Raw genomic sequence first — 23,432 nt, 5'->3', positions numbered from 1 at the left:
AACGAAATACTTTCCATGTTCTTTCACTTGCATCAAATACGTGGAGAATGTTAAATTTCGATTATCTAGATAAATGGCATCTACCTGGGCATGGATTTTCTGTCGATGCCAGTATATACTGGATAGCCGTAAGTAGTGGTCCTAATGGAGAAGTTCCCCGAGTTATAGTATTCAACCTGACTACAACATTTTCTTGGTTTCCAGATTTGAAAATTAATTCAAAATTAAACATTGTTTTATGCGTTATTAGTGAATGTTTATGGACCTGATTGAGACTTGACCTAACCCAAACTCAACTGATACAAACGTGGCCCAACTTAATGACCCTGTTCGAGCAACCAAACCCTGCATAACCCATTCCAAATCAGATCTGATTCAACCCGAATAGACCAACTCTAACGTAACCTAACTCAAACCCAAAAAGGTACCGACCCAAGATTGACCCAACCTAAATCCCACCCATTGTTTTTATACATTTTACCAAACTTGGCCATAACCAAAACCCACCCTGCATATCCAAATTAACAGGTCTGATTGTACGTTGTATTGATGAGAGAAAAATTCTAAGCACAATTGTAAATCATAATCCAATTATAAGTCCATTAAATTTTAGAAGTGCAAATTCATCATGTCAGATTCTTTCGTCTCTTTTTCCCTGGAAACCAGAAAGTCAATTTTCTGCTAATTCATGCCAACTTCAAAGCAATTTGTCTTCATTCGCATACAGCGCGGCCTAGGACTGCAAATCTGACACTGATGATAATATACAACACATCATTACTAGCTTATGAAAGGTACATGAAAGATACAAAGGAATGGGATATTAAGAACACTCCAGGGACGAGAATTGTGGTACATCTCAATGCCTAGGGAACAGCCATCCATTTTCTGAATCACTGTTGTGCTGGTTCTACAACAGGGGGTATACAATCTACCTTGTAAAGCAGTGCCTGTTCAAAAGGAATTATGCGACAATCAGTCCAAATGCCAGAATAAGACAAGCAATCAATATAATTCCGTAAATTTAATTTTGTTGGTAAAAAAAAAAACGAAGAAGATACACATAATCATGAAACAACTTATCTGTAACTGTTTGAGTACTACAATATGAAGCTTGCAACGAGCTATTTCTAAGTTGTTTCTTTTTCCGCCTTTCTTTTGGGTCATAAATTTTGCTCTTTTGAGCTTTGCTACTGATTATCCTACGTGCACGTACCAAGACTCTGCTAGTATGGTCACATAAACTTGCTACTGATGATAAATAAATATTGTCGTATTGTCTCTGCTAGGTTCAATAGAGAAAAAAAAGACTCAGAGTTAATGTTGTGGTTTCAAGTAAAAATGCCTTAAATATGGAGTATACTCTAGCGTTATCCTAGCATTATGCAACAGAGGATGTTAAAGTGCAAAATTGCCTAAAAAGGCAAGGATGCCTCAGTTTATACTCCATGAATCATAATCATCGTCATTTTGTTTTCTTTATGGGCATGATAAATGGACCCCTTTTGTCCTTCCTAAAATCTTGGGGCCTCTTCAAATTGTAAAACCCAAGACCAATTCACACATGTATATGCAAAACAACAAAACAAAGCTACGACACTAATCTGAACAAGTTTTGTACGAATTAGGGTTTACAAATTGGGGTTCAATTCCATTGTGTGAATCAGGGGTTTTAAAGGTTTAAATTTGAAGTATTATATAATTTGTAGCATAAGATGTAAAAGTAGATTGAGAGCCTGAGAGGAGGGATGTTTATAAAAGAGAATAGCAGAGAGATGGAGAGACAAGCAGCAGAGATAGAGAAGAAAGAGGGGGGATATTGTTGGTCTGGTTTTACTAAGGGGAATTTGTGTCTTTTACAGGTAGTTTTAAGAGGGGAATGAAGGTTTGCGGGAAATTTAGGATGGAAAACTTAACCCAAGACGTTAATAGGCAGTGCTACCATGTGAAAAGCTCGAGAATTTTGAAATAATTTTTATAAGGTAGTTGTTCACAAAAGTCGTATTTTATTAGGTGAACTGAATTCTTCCAATGTTTTTTTAATATTTGCATCATATACCACGGGTACAATAATTTAGGAGATGAAAGAGATAGAAAGAGGTAAAAAGAGGGTGCTAGAAGAGAGAGAGAGAAAACATATTGCCAATTTAGGAAATGATGCTAAGTACTAAAACCGAGGAGGTATAACATACTATGATTTATTCAAAAAAAAAATTGTGTATTCTATTACTGATTGGTAGAGCTAGAGAACACCGATCCAACCCACAAACCGAACCCAACCTGAATTAAGCGGGCTTCGGTTGAGATTTTCAGCCCATTTTTAATTGGTTGACACAACTTCCCTGTTTAATAAATGGCGTATGTTAAGGCTGACATTTTCAACCCGAAATCAACCTGCTTTGACCCATTTACCTATTTACATAATAAATTCCTACAATCACTATGTTGAAATTAGTGAAAATTCAAGTATTACTAAATGTAGAACACATATACTGAAAAGAAACTCTAGTCCTGCATACTTTTGCGTGAATTTATCGTTGAAAAAAATTAGTTTTAATTAAGAAATATATAAATGCATTAAATGGGTAACCCGTTCAATAAACACGTTGGTTCGGGTTGAGTTTTTCAGCCCATTTAATAATGAGTTAGGTTTGGGTTGAGACATTATCAACCAGAAAACAAACCCAACCTGACCTAATCTGTTAACCAGCTCTACTAATTGGATCCCCCACCAAACTGAAACCCCCTAAATAGTAGATACCCCATTTCAAGAATATCATAATCCCTTTAAACCAACTACAATCTGAAAGAGAATTATCGATACACTCCAATTACACATGCAACAAACTGCATTTATATAAGGAGGTCCAAATCTACGACTTCTAGAACATTTGGCTCTCGTAGGAGGATTTGTCAATTATTACCTTTTTCATAGGTAATTTTGTAATTTCCAGACTTTTCAAACAAAAGTTGTAACTCACTAACTCCTAAACATCTTACATATGTTATTGCTGCTTATTCTTCTTCTTGGGGACACAACAGCAATTGAGCCAAAATCACAAGGATGACATCACAAATTCAATATGAACATTATGATATCATTCTAGACAAAAGAAAACCACCGAAAATCGGTCAAGAGGTTTCAATAAATGTAAACCAATTGGAAAGGTAGTACTTACAACTTTTTCTCGAAAAAGTTGTCAATAGCAAGGTGGCCCATTAGAAGAGGTATTAACCAGCAAGCCTTCCTAGAGAGGCAATTCATGGAACCCACATCTTCTCCCTAACTACATTCCTCTAAAGATATCATAAAAGCACGGCCTTTTTTCCCATTTCTGACAACGAAGATTAGCTTAGCCAACCCATACTAACAAAGAGGCAGTTTCTGAAAGACTGAAACACAGCCCTTGAAAATCAAGTGGAAGTTATATGCAACTACAAATGAATGCACACATCAACCACACTATATTAATAAGTGCACAGATACCATGTCCACTAAAAGCATCCTTACCTTTCTAAAGAACGTCGAATAAGAATTGTCCCATATTAGCTTGTACGTCCCAGCCATACATGTGCAAAAATTTCCCTGAAATTCATCATTTTATTAGCTACTCAACAACATCAAGACAATTAGTTCTGAAAAAAGGTCGACAGGACTACTCACTTGATCAGATTCACAGCGGCGATACGGCAGGATAAGCTGTTATCAAAATCAGAAAATGCTTTAGTCACAAGTTCATGGAAGTTTTGATGCTCATGCTCCATATCCGGATGCACTTTCGATATAAGAGTTTCCAGTACGGAAACTTTACTTATCACTTACAGTTTTTTCACCAGAAGAGTTGGTACATTCCACGCTAAAACCAATATCCTGCAGCAAGATGAAGCTCAATGATAATCATGAGGACCAGTTTTGGTTAATGACAAAATGATAGAGTTAAGGAATCCCAGGAGCACATACGTAATTGAAAGAGCACCAACCTCAAATAGCCATAAGTAGTAGTAGACTAGTAGTAGTAGTTGGATAAACAATTTCATGTTGCACATATATCAAACAAAGCAGATTTTGATATTTTTACTGAAAGATGTAAGAATAAGGTACAACTTGAAACTTTAAAAGAAATTTCATGACAATTAATCGAACAAGTAGACTATCCAAATTGATTATATGTGCATTGACTTTGGTGGGAGTTAAAAGGAAAGGAGTTTCAAAGAAATATACTGATACCGTTAAGGACATGTATGAGGGAGTTACCACTAGCCTGCAAACCACTGTCAGGAAGACTAAACTCCAAAGAGTTTTCTATTATGATTGGAGTACATCAAAGTTCTACACTTAGCCCGTTTCTTTTTGCCATAATCATGGATTGATTGACGAGGTTATTGAAGATGAGATACCAAGGTGCATGATATTTCCAATGACATTGTAAAGAAGGCTTGGAAAATAAGTTGGAACTGTAGAGACAAACTTTGAGATCTTAGGATTTAGGTTGAGCAGAAACCAAACAGATGGAGTGCAATTTCAGTGAGGTTAGAGGCGAGGCAATTACCTTAGATGGGAAGATTGTCAAAGGTTCTGACTGCTTTCGCTATCTAGGAGCCATAATTCAAAATGATGGAGAGTTGGATGGAGACATGGCTCATGGCTCAAAACATTCAAGCAGGTTGGTTAAAGTGGAAGAGTAACACAGGGTTTCTATGGGATTCACATTCCCCATAGATTGAAAGGGAAACTCTACCGCACACCTATTAGACATGTGCTGTTATATGATACAAAATGTTAAACATAGTCACATTCATAAGATGAATGTGGCGATGTATGGACAATAGGATCAGTTGAGGAATAGATTAGGATGAAAGTAGGAGTTACTTCTACTGAGAACAAGATGAGAGCGAACCGCTTGAGGTGATTTGGACGTGTCACATGCAGATCATGTGATGCGTCAGTTAGAAGGCTTGAACAGACAAAGTGGTGGAGGGTAAGGGGTAAAAGGAGACCTAAGAAAACTTGAAAAAGGGTGAGTGGAAGTGATATGAGTCTACTTGGGAGTGAGGAAAATATGGTTTTGGATAGGGCGAAGTGCAGGGAGAGTATTTAGTATTTATCCTGATGATTCAACTTGTTTTTGTTTTTCACCATTTTGATTTCTTTTACGGTTTTTTTCCTTGTTTTCACATACATTTTCTTGGTTTTGGATACGGCGAAGTGGAGGGCGAGAACTTATGCTGATAAAACAAGAGGAGAGGTCAATGCTTGCAATGGTGGAGGCAAAGTTAGAATCTTGAGCGTTTAAGTTAAGTCAGAGCAAAATACACTACAATGAGGACAAATCTAGTATTGAGAGGTAAAGCGAGGAAGTAATAGGCCATATGGGAAGGAGTTACGAGAATCATGCGGGAGCCTAATGGTTGGAGCTCCCACCTCCCAACCTTATGGTCGGGAGTTCGACTCTCATCATCCCCATATTTGGGGTATTTGTGTAGATATTTGCTTCGAGGTATTAATCCCCAGTTTCGAAGTTTCCTTATGGGTTAGGATCCCCTTCTTACCCCTAACTCATGAGGGATGAGCCTGTTTGGGCTAGTAAAATTACTGAGTCAAAAAAAAATATGGGAAGGAGTTACCCACACAGTAGTGTTTAAGCACGTTCACTCGTTTTTACTAAGGGATGAATATATAGGAAAGACGTGGCTTAAATACATGGGAACTATTCGGTTATTCACATATTACGTGAAAGTAGTAGCATACATCATAGGATAAAGGAAATTCTATAGGATGGGAGTATTGGACATTAAGGAAGGAACTTATCGAAAAGAGGGGGATAGCACATGATGCATATATTGAGAGTTGAGATGGATCTTGGGGAACACCTTAAGAGACATAATTTGGAATATATTTCGAACATATCTTAGAGCAATAGATAAAAGGATCAATTACAACGATTTGGGCATGTGATATGTTGACAGGTAAACGCGTAAAGGTAGACTTGGGTTACAAATTTTAAAAAGTGGTTGGGGGAAGGGGGGAGATGACTTGCTTAAAGGGTGTTAAAAAGGTAATGGAGTCGTAGGATCTATGTGCCGGACAACAGAGAACATATATTGACTCAAGCAACCAATCAATCCTATTGGGATTGAGGTTTACTCATTGTTATTGTTGTATGCTTAATAAGAAGCTGATCATGCTTTTCTCAACAATCTATAAAATGGGCTTATTTCGGACAGGCTTCAATCATAGGGACAAGAGGCAGAGTGAGGAGCCGAACAAAATAATTCAGGTGAGAGCCAATGAGTATTATAAGATGTCCTTTAAAAATGGCAAAACATATAAACAAGCAAAATTATCCAAAAGATCCACGCTGCAGGTAAGCAACCCAAGATTAGGGCTGGCAACCCAGCCCGCTTTGATCCTAAGGAAAAAATCCGAGCGATCTCCATAAAAAAATTAACTTGTATCCGACTCGGAGTCGAAGGAGGGTCGGAGTCGGATCCTATAAAAAGAATCTGGCATCCGAATCCGATTCCGACTTTGAGACAATTAAACTTTTTTATTTATATTAATGTCTTATGTCTGTATGTTTAACTCCAACTTTGAGGCAATTATATCATATAAGATTTTTTCATTGAAGAAATTATTGTTAAAAAAATAGTAATGATTAGATTATTTGTACTCTATAAGATTTTCATATGATTGTTAAAAAAATAGTAATAATTACATTATTTGTAGGGTTTTTTTTTTAGGGATTCGGGAAGGACCAATTAAAATAGGGTTTTTGTGGGGAAACACCACTTAAATTTTTTTTTGGAGAGAAGGACCAATTAAAATTCTCCCGTTGGCAACTTAACACCACATTACGATTTCCCGCGCAAATTGTCAACTTTCCGAGGTTGACTTATTTTTCTGTCCAAAACATCGATTTTTTTTTGCTTCTCCTCCTCCCCCATCCCTACGCCCTACCCACCAGAATCCTCCTCCCCCACCCCGACGCCCTACCCACCGGAATCCTCCTCCCCACCCCTACGCCCTACCCACCGAAATCCTCCTCCCCTACTCCCTAAGATAGGTGAACCACAAGGACCCACGAGGAGATAAAGAGAGGGGCAACCAGCGCAAAGGGGTTGGAGGATTTGGGATTGCGAGGTGAAGAAGAAGAATGAAGCTAGGAAAAGGAGAGTGAGAGGATTTTGGGGTAGGGGACTAAGGGGGGGTTTCCGATGGGTAAAGCGTAGGGGTGGGGGAGGAGGAGAAACAAAAAAACCGAGGTTTTGGAGGGAAATAAATTGTCAATGCCGGAAAGTTGGCAATTTGATCGTAATGTGGTGTTAAGTTGCCAACGGAAGTATTTTAATTGGTCTTTTTCTCCAAAAAAAATTTTAAGTGGTGTTTTCCCACAAAAACCCTATTTTAATTAGTCATTCCCCACAAAAAATCCTTATTTGTATTATAAAAGATTTTTCTATTAAAAGAAATGGGGCAAAAAAAAAAGTCGAATCGAGTCGGATATTAGGATCACAGTCAGATTTTTGGAGTCGGACTCGGGATTGAATTTAAAATTCGACTTCTTGTAGGGTCGGAGTCGGATTATGCATAATCCGGTCCAAGTCCGACCCGTTGCCATTCTTACAAGATCAATACCTTTCTTGTAGCACTAGCCCTTTAAGCCCAGACCAAGTAATTACCTATACAAAGCATCCAAACAAACAAGATAAGGAGAGTCTTGAAAGTTAAGGTGCAGACACATTATACCAGAAATAGAACCATATATGAGGTTTTTCCAGCAATTCTTCTTTTAACCATAGTGTTATGATAGATGTGAGAAGAACACATAATTGAATGCAAAACAAAGAAAATTTGCAAACAGATTTAACGTGGTTCACCAACGGATTGTTGGCTACGTCCATTGGCAGAGAGAGAGCTGATTTATTGGTGTGGAGGAAAACATAATTATAGATGTGTTATGAACTCTCTATTCGTTGAATAAACGATATTAGGTTAAATAGGCATTTAACTGGACTAATCTAATTCGGAATCGCCTAGCGCGTGTCACCAGCCCTGCGTCTACCGCGAGTCGCGGCGCTGGACGCAACTCGCAGTAAGCTCTCGGCATTTTACCGCGAGCTGAGACACACTGCCACGAGTCGCCGTTTTGTAGATAATCCGATTCTAACAGATTCAAGGCATTTCCTACACATAGATACAAAAGCTTTCATCATATTATTATTCATATTTTCTGAAATCATCAAATTATGGCCGTATAATAACACATGGCAACACATGAGAAAGAATCTACGACACTCTAAACAGGACACCCTTAGATAGAACAGCACAACTGTTGTATATGGAGTCGTATCCAGCAATGACATAAAGAAAGGTGCCAGAGCGTACCAATTTCATTTTACTTTGTTCCAAAGTGAAGTCCCAAGCAATATATGAGTTTACTGAATCCACTGACAACACCACCTGGGAAAAAAAACTGTAAGATTAAACAACACCACATAAACAGCAGAAGTAAAAGCATTTTGAGTTTGAAGAGCAAAATAGAATGCCTGTAACAATGTAAGACAAGATGCAGAAAGGAAAGGTGATACTCAGTAAAGCATAAATTTTATGTGACATGGTGGCTGCTTATTCCTAGGATTCTGTTTTTATATTCCCGCAACCCATGGCACCACCCCCAACACTAAAATGTCATCCTGGTTATATTAGTTACTGCTGTCGTCAATCAACCTCTTGCCATTTCGGTTTCATCAAGAAAATCACATAAAACAATGTGAAGACGGGATTTAAGAGAAAACAGAAAACTTATGCTCAAAACACAAGTAAAATTGCTATTGGGCCTATACTTCACCCACTCTATTTTCCACACACTTGTGCACACCTTTGATTCCAGGACCACTAGATATATTCAGATTTCAAATCCTAAACCTGGGTCCGTCTCAAACTTAAGTTCCACTGTGGAAAGAAAGGTGAGCCCATTCTTCAACTTCACCAACTCATCTGAAAGGAGCAATAAATCATCATTCACGTTCGGAAACTATTCACAAAAAAATCAACGAATTTATTATCTCTCGCATTTGGACCCTCCAACACAAGCATGCTCTAACACATTCTTAGACTTCACCAACTCATCTGAAAGGAGCTATAAGTCATCATTCACGTTCGGAAACTGTTCACAAAAAAATCAACGAATTTATTCACTCTCGCATTCGTATCCTCCAACACAATCATGCTCTACCCTTCGGGAGCTTAAGTCAAAACACTCCAGCATCTATTAACATATTAAAAGAAAAGAAGGCAAAGGATCATCCAATCTTGATCCTATTAAAGACAGAAACCCACTATTAGAACAAGCATCGACTAAAACCAAGATGCAGAACTACTGGACACCCAATCTACTTAAGCCTTTCTACTCTATCATAAGCATTCTCAAAATCCAAGTTGAAGATAATGGCCTTCTCACCAACCTTCACAGCAGAAAGGAGTATAAGCCCTCATTAGCTCAAAGGATTGCATTTTGATTTAATGTTCAAAACTCATTTTATCTTACTTAAGAATTTAAGACTCTTAAAAACAGTGAAACCAATAAGACAATACCCCTTCCACGCTTAGTTTTAAAAGGCGCGAGAAGCACCGAGGCACAAGGCGCAAAGTGCACTGAGGGGCAAGGCGAAGGCACAAGCATCTCGTACGTGAGGCGCATTTTTTTGTTATTATTATTATTTTGCTTTTGTGATATTAATATTTTTATTATTATTTTTAGCTGGATATTATAATTTTTTCTGAATATTATTTTTCTCAAAGAAATCTAAAACTGATATGGTCTGTAAAAAACAGGTTAATATTGCAGCCTTCCACAAACAAAAAGGGGGGAAAAGAAAAAAAGTTGCCAGAGAAGATGAAAGAAAGCATCAAAGTACGTTTCAAAAAAAAAGTATCAAAGAAAGAGGAAAATATTAAAGAGAAAAAGAGAAAGAGGAAAGAAGATCGAAGAAGAGAAGAGACACAGAAGGAAGAAGAAGATCGAAGAAGAGAAGAGGTAGAGAAGATTTCGAGAAAAAGAGAATATAGAAGAAAGAGAGAAAGAGGACTGACCTGAAGCTTGTTCAACGATGACAGCCACCGGAGATGAGTCGAGACTGGTGGTCGGTGGCTCGCCGGCACCCTCATTAACCTCCCAAATTAGGGGTTTTAAATTAGGGTCCAATTTGATGAAATTTATTGAAATTAACAAAGGGCTTTGCCTCAAATTGCTAAATTAAAGCCAAGCTAAGTTTAAATTTGAACTTTTTCGGTTTTTTATACCTTTCAACTCAGATCTACACTCTCTTCCCTTCTCCTACGCCTCTCTACTAAAGGTGGCAAGGCGGTGCGCCTTGCGCCTCTCCCTAAGGCGGCAAAAAGTGCACGCCTCGGGTCGCCTTTCGTTGAGCGCTTTGCCTGGCTTGTCGGATGCGTTTTGGCCCGTTATTTACAATTAGACAATTAGTTCAGTAAACCAACTCTTTTTCTCTGAATTAGTTAGTTCAATACTAGAGTTCAGACATAATAGTAGCTATCTCCATGTGGATTTGATCCTGACTTCCATGACTACCCAGTTAGTGAGCCTTGGGTGCGCTTTTAAAATTAAGCTTCCACGTACATTCTTTGAAGCATGATGGTGTTCTGGTAGTATAGTTTTCGGACTGAGTTTGAAATGAAGTCTCTTAGATCGAAAGAGCGGTACTCATGCACTATCTCTTGTCATGTGCTCATAGGGATTTTGCATGAATCTATATAGTTTGACAATGACTAATGTTATAACTCCCCCTTTTCTGCTATGATTGAGAGCATTTTCAATGTAATGTTCGCCTTAGTTTGATCACTCTTTTTGCCTAAATGAACTTATAAAGACAGTCAAAAGTTCACTAAAATTTTGATGGTTGACCATGATTAATAATTTTCATAATGCTTTTAACTATCGTGACATAGAAATTAACCAAAAAGCGGTCAAGACTGCAAATTTTCAAGAGAAAAAAGTTAAAACTGAATGGCGATCATAAAAAATTATTTTCCCTCATCTTCAACAAGGGAAGCATCCCGAAAGAATGTCATCATAAGACTATCAAAAGGGATCAAACTCCATGCCCACCCTTTTAATTTCATCATCCTATCAAAAAGGTTGTTTTGCTAACCAAGGACAATCAACAAAAGAAATAGAGCTTACAACCTTACACCAAATCATAAGCATAGAAATGAATCATTAATACGCCTTTCCTCTTTAGAAATGTCCTCATATAGAGTTACAATGTCTTCTACCATAGACTTGAGTTGTCCACAGTTCTTTTGTTTTGGGTGTTTTGCGAGACTTGCAAGTTGCAAGTTATTTACGGGCATAATACTCTCGGAGTCCTTTCATATTGTTCTTTATAATTATATAAGAAAAGAAAAAATTCTCCAGTTCATTTATCAAAGCAGCTTCTTCAACCGACATCTAATTAATGTAACGTCAAGTTCGCCTCCCATTAACATCTTCAGAACATAGCATAGAATACGTGATTCCTCCTCCCACTTCGCCTCTTAATTTCATTTTGTAAAATATGTTTATGTTCTCCAGAATAGTCACCCGATCAATGCTAACCCCGTTAATAAACTAGTTTTAGTCTCTTAACATTAATGTCCCTAAAACTCATTCAGTTCCAATCTCTCAATTTCTCCTTTACAATCTCAACTCTATGAAATTATATCAACCTAACCTCCCACTAGACATTAATTACACCATGTCTAGACCATGTCATTCTTATTCAAGCTCTCAAACATGTCTTGCATAATCCTTAAAAGGTAAGGGATTAAGACACTAAGGCATCAAAGTGAACATGCACGAAACTTGTAAAATGGAGGAATCCTTCATCCTACACTCATGAATAGAAGAAGAAGCTATCTCTAAGAGAAATATCAACTAAAGCAACTCTTGTATTATAGGATACAATCTCTATACGTCCCCGTCACTCCAAAGAATTCCCAAGAAAGAGAAGGATGGCTCTCCACAGGCAACAAGAAAACCACCAAAGTACTTTGCCATGAAAAGATGGAGATCCTAGATGTTTGTGTTCATTCAGTACGGAAGATACAAGTTACACAAAGAGCTGCAGAACAGACCTCTGCCCAAACAGTAATATGCTTTCTTTATATTATGGTAATCAACATTTATGACCTCATGACAAAGGGAAACTACAGACTTCTAGAGTTTGTAATGTTAGCACGAGAGAAATCCAGGCATACGAATTGTGTTTACCAATTCTTTTAGTAACTTAACTAAATCTAGTTCTAGTCCGATAAGAACATATATCATCATTGGACATAAAACCCCAAGTTAGGTTGTCTTCCCCTATCAATCCCAATTTTGTTCCATTTATGCATAATCCCCAGTTGGAAGATCCTTTCTCCCATTGGTTCAGATGACATTTAATCTATTGCGCACGTAGCATCATTTCATCAATCTCTTTATTGCTCCCTCTTCTCACTCCACCCCCTTGTAACCACCATCAACTATGCTCCCTCTTCTCACTCCACCCCCTTGTAACCACCATCAACTACCAATGCTGCTCCCACCTGCTACCCAGGCAGCCAGTCAGCACCACAGATCACTATCATAGCCACGCTTCCCAGCCACTATTCATCCAATCACCGCCACCCTTCCCCTGCTACCGCCACTCCATCCCAAATAATTTTACAAGCGAATAGATAATTAGAACCCTCATGAAAAGCAGGTAGAATCAACGAGAACGTGTATTAAAGAAGAACTTTAGACCCAAAAGGGTATTTTAACTAACATATTTTAAAAAATAGATCTCTCATGTTAGTGGAGGGCAGAAGACGCTGGACAGAAAGATCGATTTCTCATCACTTTATTTTTAGGCAACCTTTATCCAACTTAAGAACCAAAACTCCTTGCATAAACTGTCAAATACAAGAATATACAGAATGAGGCTACCAAATATGGGCTATGGCAAAATTATTTTTTAAAATCTTCAAATATTATCCCACTTCCTGCCTCATTGTTTAGTCAGCAAACTCATTAAGCTGGTTTTGGCCAGAAGATGTTTCGCGCAACCTTTTCTCTCTTCCGTAGTTGTCAAACGAAAAACACATTCCAGTCAAATCACACAAACCAAATTATACAAAGCTAATTGGAGATTAGGAAGAATAACAAAATCAATCACAATAATGTAGAAACAGAGGAGATAATAAAAATTAATAGATTACTATGAATTTTGAATACGTAAAAATATAATGACAATAATCAACTATAAAGCAAGAAGCGAAGGGAAGCAGCACCACCTATGAAAATTGATGTAAAAGGTAAGGAGAGGATGAGAGGAAGGTGAATAATTGGAGGATGGAGCTTGCCGAAGAAAGAGTTAGTAGTCAGCAGTGGAAAGGGAAGGGTGAGGGTTGCTAAAAGTGGAATAAGGCATCGTTGAAAGGGAGAAAAAGGGGAAAAGAGAGGAAATACAGAGGGAGGAGGCAATGGGGAAGAAAAAACAAACAATGTAATAGATACATGACATGTGGCCTCTTTACCTGTCTAAACAAATATTAGAAGGGTATCCAAGCATGGGAAGACACCCTAGACATAGGATTTATGGTGCCAATTATTCTAGAAAAAGAAGTAACAATTTATAATGATCATCGACTATCAGATGCTATACCAGACTCCCCAAACATAGGAACAAACGAGGTGCTTTGTGAAAATACAACACCATTATAGACCATAAAATGTAATCCAAACCACCCCTCCCCCATCTGACATATACAGAATACAAAAGGAAAAAGGAAACAGCACAAAAGTAGAAGGAATTTGATCTTTCTAAGTATCTTTTGGAGCATTATTTGCCATACATATGCATAGAAATTACAAATAGAATATGCAGACAGCCTTAAAAGCATAACAAAAAGTCCATATATGAAACGATATCTGAAAGGGGCTATTGCAACAAACCTCGTGGGTAGTCCCAGCAGGAATTCCTATCTCTTTGTAATCATCATTTCTGTTATTCCAAAGGAAGAAATCAAAAGGTTTTATCATATATTTAATAAAGGCATTACAGAAATCACATTGATAGCTGATAATGAGCATTTCCGATTGGTGTTCGCTCTCAATAGCAGAGTTAACCTTGAATCAATGGCGCCTACTTCATCAGCGGAAATAAAGAAGGGCGAATTTGCAAAGACCTCACTAAAAACACAAAGTATTTCAATTAATTAATGTATCAATGAAGTATTAAGATAGTTTAATGTACTCCAGAAAGCAATTTAACTTCCATACTGAAGGTGAGAAGGTTTACCCCATAAACTTAATAAACCTCTCAAATTCAGTGGTATAAATGTTAACAGCTTGTTCCAGAATAATTAATTCATCTGCTCTTCTGTATATGAACAAAGGCAATCAGCAAAGTGTTAGTTCTCCCAGGAATGGTAACTGTACAATTGGAAGAAGGGACAAGCAGAATATGCACTAAATGTAATTTAGCTGCACCATAAGACTCATTAAATAAAAATTTAGTAAAAAGATAGAGAAAATGCCACAGCACATCTCACATTTTATTGGCATCGGAACTTTCCCACATAAGAAAAATAAAAATCCGTATAGTGAGCACCATCTTCGTAAGGCTGTACAGTGGTGGTCCATAGCGCTGTCTTTGCTCTTCCATGGGCCTGTATAAATAACATCAAACTGTATATTTAAGTTCCATGAACAGGATGTTGTGATCTTCGTCTTCTTCACTCATAATCAGTGAAGAAGCGAAAAGGGAAGAAAGAGATGATAACTAGCAAGTTTGAGTGTGTGACTTCAAGAAGGCAATCACTTAATGTTATGTGATCTATCTGCCATGAGTACCACACAAGGTCATTCCAGCTGGCTTTAATTCTAAACCCCTATATAATTGAGTAAAGATGGGTAATCAATAGTCAACGGATTAGGTCTAATCAGGTTTGGGTATACTTTAGAAACATGTCTGCAAGTGGCAAGCTTCCGTCAACATATCAGAAAAGCCAATATATTGCAGCAACCACCAGCCAGGATTGTTCGTGCTGCTTGCACAATTTAAAGTAGCATTACCCATTACCAACAAGGACTAGTAAACAGGTAACCAAAAAGAAACTACAAAGAATTTCTTTCTTACAAAGAAAAGTAACCCCACCCCCAACCCCCAATTCAAGAAGTTCTGACAGCTAATAATGACAAAAAAGAGCAAGCAACCATAACAATGAAATTACATACCCATCGTCATCATTAATTTGTCGAATGAAATCCAGCAGAACCTACATTCAGCGACATCAGGAAGGTGAAATTATTTCCCATAGCAACAAGAGACTTGCAAACCACTACATTAAGTTTTAAAAAGACTCTGTCAACTAAAGCAACAAAGCCAACTAGTAGTCTAGTACTCCATACTCCATAGTCCATAGGCTGCAATTACTTCTAGAGCAGAATAATAGACACATCAGAGTTAATTCTCCAGAAGAATTTGACATGATAATCACCTACTAAAAGTCCACTATGTAATACTAAAAAACGTACTTCCTCTGTTATTCAAAGGTTACAATATTTTGACTTACACTTGCCAACGGGTAACTTTGACCATCAATATCTTTGAGGAATGTTTGTCACAACAAACCTTTTACATGTCACTTTTTTCGAAAAACAACCTTTTAAATTTTTTTTGACAACTTAAGAACTTAAAAAGAAAATTGTTCGCGAGAAACAACCATAGGCCACTTTCAGACATTAACCAAGTCTTTTTAACACAATCAATGCAAAAAAGAGGAAAGCTTCAATACATAAATTAAAGAAGAATAATAATTCCTTATTGTTTAAGAAGGTTGTTAATTTAATTCCTTCACTTCAATGATGCCTAAAAGTGGCCTAAGGTTGTTTTTCACAAGCAAGTTTTTTTAAAGGTCTTAAGTTGCCAAAATAAAAATTAAAAGGTTGTTTTTCCTATCTTAAGTTGCCAAAAGAAATTAAAAGTGACATATAAAAGGTTTGTTGTGACAAACTTTCCTATCTTTAAATATCTGTTAGTGTAAATATATATATATGTATATGTATACATGTATATGTATATGTATATGTATACATGTATATGTATATATGTGTGTGTGTATAGATATATATATATATATATATATATATATATATATATTATATATATATATATATATTCTTAAGTTGGAAAGATGAAGGACCCTCACTCACCCCAAAGAGCCCCTAGTGGGATTTGATCCCATGACCTTAAGTCATGAGGTCAAATCTTTACCACTAGGCCAAATATATATATATATATATATATATATATATATATAACAAATTCAATATCATCTTAGCTACTTGATTTTGTTGTATACGTTAGTCAAAAGGTCAAAATGTCACAACCTTTAAAAAAGAGGAAGTACAAGATAAAACAAAACCTTGCTGCAGTTTTGTGACTATTGGCTAGTCGCAATAAAAAGTAAGATTACCAGTCGTTTATTGCAGTCAACATAAACTATCTACCACCATAGAAACATGTAAAGATGAAATGCGATCAATTTAAACATTCCGAGGTAGAAAAGTAGCAGGACTCATTTGATTGAGGGAGTATTATATCATTATTAAAAATTTAAAAAAGCTAAATATAAATAATAGATATTCCAATTCTTTACATGTATAGTCTAACTAGCCATTAAGCCTTCTCTAGCAAAAAGTAAAGCCCGCAGCAAATGTTGTGCTGGGATTATGGAAACCATTATATGCAAAAATCTATTACGTAGTGCATAATGCCATGTCAATGATCCTTATAACACATGTCAAACACGAAAGCAAAACTACTTTTATAGAAGTTGACAAGATTAAAATAAGGAAAACACTTAATTTTATTTGACCCAAAATCAACTGAATTTAAACCAAACCGCCCAAACATTGATATGACCCGATAGTAATGAATATTTTGTACTCCCTCCATACGAAAAAGGTTTACACACTTTCCTCTTTCAGTTGTCCTAATTATTTTACATACTTCTAATTTGGGAATGAGACTACATCTACTTTTTCTCTTTGTTCAAAATTTGACACATTTGTCATATTTTTTTGGATCTTCACATATGGAATGTCTCGGTCATGGAGTCAATATTCTAATATGTGTTTATTCCCCTTCTCAAGATGGGACACGCAATCAAACCTTTCCTCCCAATGAATAACTTTTGGAAAAAATCTACTTCCTTCGTAACCAAAAAAACGCAACATTTGCCATTTTGGGGTGTCACACAAAAACTGCAACAATTTCATTTCTTACTACTTTAGGTAAGTTTTTTAGTATGAAATTGCCAAAATGCCCCTAATTATGAAGATTTAAACATCATTAACAACTAAACGTAAAAAACATTCACACTAATTATTTCACCCTAATTTAACATCATCAACCTTCCTCCACCACTGAGCTCACCAACCACCACCAACCAAGCTGCCACCAACCGCCAACCATCCACTGCCTACCTCACCACCCACCGCCTACCTCACCACCAAGTGTTGATCTCACCGCCAAATAGACCGCCACAAGCACCAAATCGATCGCCACAAGCACCTACTTCCACCACCACAATCATACCACCAAATCGAATGCGATTTCGTGGTTTGGCTTTCGAATTATCTAGGTTTGATTTCGTTTGATTTTCTGGGTTTGATTTCGTTCGAAATTTCTGGGTTTGATTTCGATCGATTTTCTAGGTTTGATTTTGTTCGAATTTTCTAGCTTTGTTGTTCGAATTTTCTGGGTTTGTTGTTCGAATTTTCTGGCGATCATGGCAGTCGAGGTTGGTGGGGAAAGGTTCCCTCGTTCGCGCCGACAAAACCACCGCAGGTGGTGGAAAAAGGTAAGCGGGTGGCCATTTGGCGATTTGGGTTTGATTTGGAGGTCGATTTAGATAGAAATAAGGTGGTGGTGACGAAGGTGGTGTTGCGGTGGTTGTGGTGGCATTGCTGGTTGTGGTGACTGCTAAAGGTGGTCCGGTGGTGACCGTGGTGGTTGGTATGAGTGGTCAATTTTGACCCACTTTCTCTCTCCTCACAAGCCATCATACCACTAATACTCTAACCAAACCCCTAATATTCCATTAAGAAAAACTCCATAGGAGTCCGTGTTGAGATGAAATATTGCAATCTTTTTGTTATGGAGGAAGTATTTTAGGTTGTTATTTTTGTTCAGCATGTCTTTTAGGGCTATATATAGCATTATCAAAATTTTATATTGGCATGTACCTAATGCTTTTTGGAGGGTGCAACGCGCAAATTAGGGTATGGGGTTTCCCTACACAAAGTGTTTCAATCTCAACCACCCTCCTCATGAAGACGGGGCAATAAAAGCGTCCTTAAGGAGACCTATATCTCTAATATAGGAAGGTTTTGATTGGAAGACCCTAATTAAAGTGTATATATTTGTCTTCGAAGAATTTTATTAAAAGAAAACAAAAAGGTACTTTTTAGTTTTTACCATATCCTGCAAAATGAAAGGGAATTTTCTCGTCACCCCCAATCCCTAAAATGCTGAATATGTCAACCAGTAAAAAGATGAAAACTACAGACACATTAAATTATGCAAACCTGTGGTACTCCTACGAGGTACTTCACGAGTGTTTTATATACACCTGTTGCAGATCCAAGCTGAGCCAACTGTCTCCTCCTGCAAGTCTAACTCTATGTTCACATACACATTTTATAATTTCGAGAAGTTAAGATGAATTGGTGAAAACAAAATAAGCTCTAAAGAGTATAGGAAATCCACCTTTCCATCTGTTGCTTCCACAACAACGCATAGCGATTACGTATACTACATCCAGATTGGATCAAAGCATCAATTTCAGCTTGCTTAGTCCGCTCTGAGCGTTCCCTTTGTTGTCGAATCAAGGTACCCCTGAAGTCTTGAGGCATATAGCTCATAACTGAAACATATACACGAATAGATAAATAAGAACATAAAACAATGAGTTCCTCCTTCAAACAAGGAAAAGGTAAGAATGATTATGATGGTTTATACAGGTTATGTAATATTATATTTCAGCAATCACTGGACTCAAATGTAGAGTAACATCACAAGGGCATACTTAATACAAAAAAAAAAAAAAAAAAAAAAAAAACAATTTTCAACAACTAATGATCTTCAGTAATGATGACATATACAAACAAATTCAACAATACAATACAAAATAAAGAAAAGCTGAAAAAAGAAACCTTGAGTCATATTACCAAGAAGCACGAGTTTTTCGAAAATTTTACTCCTAAAATGGGAAGCAAGAGTGCAGCTAACCTGTATTAAATACATAATCAGCATTCTTTGATTGAAAATATTCCAAAGTCTTCAAGGTATTCTCAAATTTAACTTTCAGCTGCTCAAGAAAGGGAGCAAGTTCCACGTCTCCCAATCTAGATTGTTGTTGAAACTATATGGGAATGAAGCGTCAGTTCACATCTATAATTCCACGATATGACAAAGGATGTGCCCCAAACACATGGATAGATATAGGAACATTGAAGTTTCAATATTTCACAAACATTTCAAGCAAAAATAAAAATTGTACCAATTAATACCATCATATAACTTAGCCTCGAACAAAAAAGAAGGGAGCATAAAAATCCAGCAAAGCACTGGTCCTTACTGTGGTTGGCCAATGAGTTCTGTCAAGCAAAAAGATGATCTCCTCTATGTGTTCTCGGTTCTTCCACATATTCTCATCAATTTTATGTGGAGCTTCATGATCCACTTCGTCCACCACAGAACTTTCACCTGCGAAACCATGAAATTTAATGCATTATGAGTTTATCGACATAAAAATCGCAAAAGTCGAGAAGAAGAGGAAGTGGAAAACAATTAACAAAACCTTGATGTGTCTGGAAGTTGGTGATGATGGAGCGAATCTGTGCAGAGAGGGTAGCTACATCGGCAGAGAGTGGGACGAAGGGATACTTTTCATAATAAGAAGCCAGATAAGCCCTGGTTATAGGAACCAAACCCTCCGTGGAAGCCATCAAATAAAACTCTAATTCATAAACAACGGGAGAATTGTGAGGCTTTCAGATCTCAAGCAGCAATCCAGCAACACTTCTTCAGAGTTCAGACTCTCCACTCTCCAGCCACCAAACGCGGTTCGCGACTGTGCAAACACCAAAGACTTTCTCGTTTATGTTTTTGTCACTCAAATAAACATAAAAGAAAATTACTTCAAAAAGAAAATTACTTCAAAAAAAAACATAAAAGAAAATTAAAAGTAATGATATACACCCTTCGTCCTCTATTAGTTTACCCCTTTCTTTGGGGGCACATTTGCTGAGAATACTAATTTGAACCTTAATATCTCAATTTTCGATAAGCAAAAATTACAAAAAATTGATATTTGGATAATACACATTGAGACGAATCCAACAAGATCTCACATGACTAATAAAGGACGGAGGGAGTAGTTGTTTGGTTAATACAAAGTGGGGAAAAATCTTTGGAAAATTGAAATTCCCACAAAACGACGTGTATGGCGCAAACTTACTCCATTTTTTTGTTTTTATGTTATGAAGTTTCATTTTCCTGATCGAGTATTGCGTCAATTTGGATACAACTCTTCATGGCGTAGATCGGCGGTCGAAAAACAAGAAATATCCCAACAAACATCGACTTTACATATTGTTGTGGGGTGAACACAAGACATGATGTATTCTGGATATTCCATTCAAGGATCATACGTACTCGTGCGATAGAGGAGTTTATGGTATTGTATCTCCGCATCACGAGGTTGCGTATTACTGATCCCATGAGGCGGCCACCTTCCAAACATAATAGGCCTGCGTCCGCATATATAATCTGGTACATGACTTAACTTTTAGCTTATACTTTTCTTTATTTTTCAAACTGTATAATTTATCATTTTTCTTTATATGGAACCACATACTTTATTTGATACTGCTGACAGAGTCACATATGCGCGACTAGAGGTTGTTGAGTCATCGTCTCCAGAGATAATGGGGGCGCCAGCTGTATGTGTAAACATTACAAACCATGAGGGTGTTGTGCATTAACGTGGTTGGTCGACTCGGACACGACCTCGTCTTACAATCCTACCAACTTCTGCTGCCCATACATCCACTTCTACATCTTCTACGCCCGTTGCCCATACATCTACCACGACGTCATTGCTTTCACCTCCAATCTGTCAAAGGACGTATCGACGATATTCTGCCACCATTTTATCTTCTCTTTACGTCATAACGGAGTTTGATGCGTCATGTAATCCCCCACATTTTTAAAGGATTTTCATAAATATATTAAAGTATTTATGTAATTATATTTAAATCCAAATGAGTTTGGAAAATGATTTGACTTTTAAAAAGGGTTGACTATTTTTAAAAGTCACTAAAAATATTTTCATAGCTTATAAAATTGAAAATGTTTTAATTAACATGTCTTAGATAAAAGCTTTAAGTATTAAAATATTATTTAAAAAAAAGTTTAATGGAATCGAAACTCCTATAAGGATAAAAAGGAAAAGAGTCCTATTGATGATTAAAGTCCTAAGTTGATCATCTTATTAGTCATCAAATCTTTTTTTTGTAAATCTTATCTCTTTTCCTAAACCAAAAAGGATTAGCCTATTTAAATATCCTAAAAACCCAAAATCTCACCCTACACTCTATTTTCTCTCCTCCCTTGCACGTAATTCTGGTTTCTTCTCTCTCACTCGCCTTTTACTTCTCTCTCCTCTTGTTGCGTGCGTTCATATTTTCCCCACCAAAGATCGTTTCTTCTTCGCTAAGTAACGTTTCTTGTTGAACAAGAAACGTCACAAGTCTTTCCTTGAGCCACGAAAGCTGCTGCCGCCGCCACCTGTGCTGCTGTCACTTGCCGTCGGCGCCCTTCCTCCTTTTGTTTTGGTTATTTTCTTTTCTTCTCCTTTAAGATTCCATTAAAGTCCTAATTTTTATTGTTATTTATTACATTGACATGTTTATGATTTAAGTTATTATTTTATATGAAGAATATATTTTGGTTTTCATATATAAAATAATAATTTCAGATTTATTATTTTCAGTTTTAATCATGAAAGATATGGTTTTTAGGGTTTTAAATCACTAGAAACCATATATTTAAAGTATGAATATGAATTTTGATTAGAATATGATTTTTATATGCATTAAATATATTTTCAAAAGATTTTTAAATTTTTATAAGTGCTGGAATTTCATAAATATGTATTTTAAGGTTTTTAATGATTTTTAATCACTAGAATAGTTGTACTATACTAGGGATTAAAAATAACGAAGTTTAATCATAAAAACGTTTTAAAGACGTTTAAAAGGGTTTGAGACGTTTTTAAGTTGCTGGAAATTTTTAGTTCAAAGTATTTACTTTGTTATTTTATTTTCTAGGCGGAAAATTCATAGTAGGGGACTTTTAGAACATAAAAGTGGCCTACCGTTGCGTTTATACAAGGTACGTACATAGTCTACGTGCTATATGGTTTAGAAACATGCCTTAGAGATGTTTTTATTTATTAGTATCATGTATAGGACCTTGTTGTTCATATATATAAGTTACTGAAATTATTTTACATGATATTTTGCCTATGTGCTACATGTAAAAGAGATGTAGTTATGAGTATGTATGTTTGTATGGAAGTTTGATGCAAACAGATAAGTTCAGTTCATGTATTGATTCGTGAGTGAATTAATGTAAGTAAGTTGAATCATGTGTTACATAGATTCATGAGTTTTATTTATTTATCTTATAAGAACCGTGGATCTTATTTGGTAAGTATGAGTTATACCTATATGAAGGTACGGATTTCTGTTGGCTAGGTTCAACAAAGGATAAAAAGAAATAAAAGGAGTCTTGATTGATAAGTTGTGAACACTTGTTAATCCACAGATAAAAAGAATTTTGTTATGATTATGTGATTGCGAATTGTGTGTTATTTGATTATTGTGGTGTCAACACAAGTATTTAAATGAATGCAACGTAAAGTGAAACGAGAATATGTTATAGACTTTAGACTGGTGCACGTCTAGAGTTGGACATAAGGGTTGGGGTTATGGTGAGCGTGTCATAGCTTTTCTAGGAATGGGTTGATCACCATCCCTTTTTATTTCAAAAGGTTCCTCGATATCGCAGGTCACTCTGAAATGCGGAGTCGCGCCCCATTTCATTTTTATTGGCAGGACAACTCGTCCAATAACTATTCCATTAAAGTAATAAAAAGTTGGGTTAAGTTTAGTTCAGTAAAAGTTGTCGGTAGAGTATTGTTTACTTATGTTATTATTTATTCCTGCAAGTTATGTTTGTAGTATCATGTTTAGGATTATTTATGTACTCAGCTCTGCTGATTACGGGCTTGTTTGTGTCTGTGATCATGGCTTTGCCTATTGATCCTGTGG

The 23,432-nt window shown here is 36.6% G+C and overlaps 1 protein-coding gene across 1 annotated transcript; it reads right to left on the bottom strand.

The window, feature by feature from the left end:
• Positions 1-573: 573 nt before the first annotated feature.
• Positions 574-20,196, bottom strand: LOC104889827 (hypothetical protein). Its single transcript, XM_010675150.4, has 15 exons — positions 19,895-20,196; positions 19,673-19,800; positions 19,324-19,456; positions 18,802-18,958; positions 18,621-18,699; positions 15,264-15,304; positions 14,579-14,695; positions 14,326-14,406; positions 14,154-14,216; positions 13,980-14,028; positions 8,387-8,461; positions 3,824-3,871; positions 3,665-3,700; positions 3,512-3,586; positions 574-950 (listed from the first exon to the last, which is right to left on the bottom strand). Exons 1-15 carry the CDS (start codon positions 20,040-20,042, stop codon positions 894-896), a joined length of 1,287 nt encoding a protein of 428 aa, XP_010673452.2. The 5' UTR covers positions 20,043-20,196; the 3' UTR covers positions 574-893.
• Positions 20,197-23,432: the final 3,236 nt, after the last annotated feature.

The sequence above is a fragment of the Beta vulgaris genome, chromosome 4, assembly GCF_026745355.1.
Source record: "Beta vulgaris subsp. vulgaris cultivar EL10 chromosome 4, EL10.2, whole genome shotgun sequence".
NCBI classification, from domain to species: Eukaryota; Viridiplantae; Streptophyta; class Magnoliopsida; order Caryophyllales; family Amaranthaceae; genus Beta; species Beta vulgaris.
The sequence above is the reverse complement of the archived record's forward strand: the minus strand, read 5'-3'. Positions and strand labels throughout refer to the sequence as shown.

Excerpts from the sequence above, each read along its gene's own strand:
- LOC104889827 (XM_010675150.4), bottom strand. The coding sequence starts at position 20,042 with ATGGCTTCCACGGAGGGTTTGGTTCCTATAACCAGGGCTTATCTGGCT. Across the intron at positions 19,457-19,672 it reads GAACTCATTGGCCAACCACA|TTTCAACAACAATCTAGATT; the intron begins GTAAGGACCAGT and ends ATTCCCATATAG. Across the intron at positions 15,305-18,620 it reads ACCTCGTAGGAGTACCACAG|GTTCTGCTGGATTTCATTCG; the intron begins GTTTGCATAATT and ends CGCTGAATGTAG.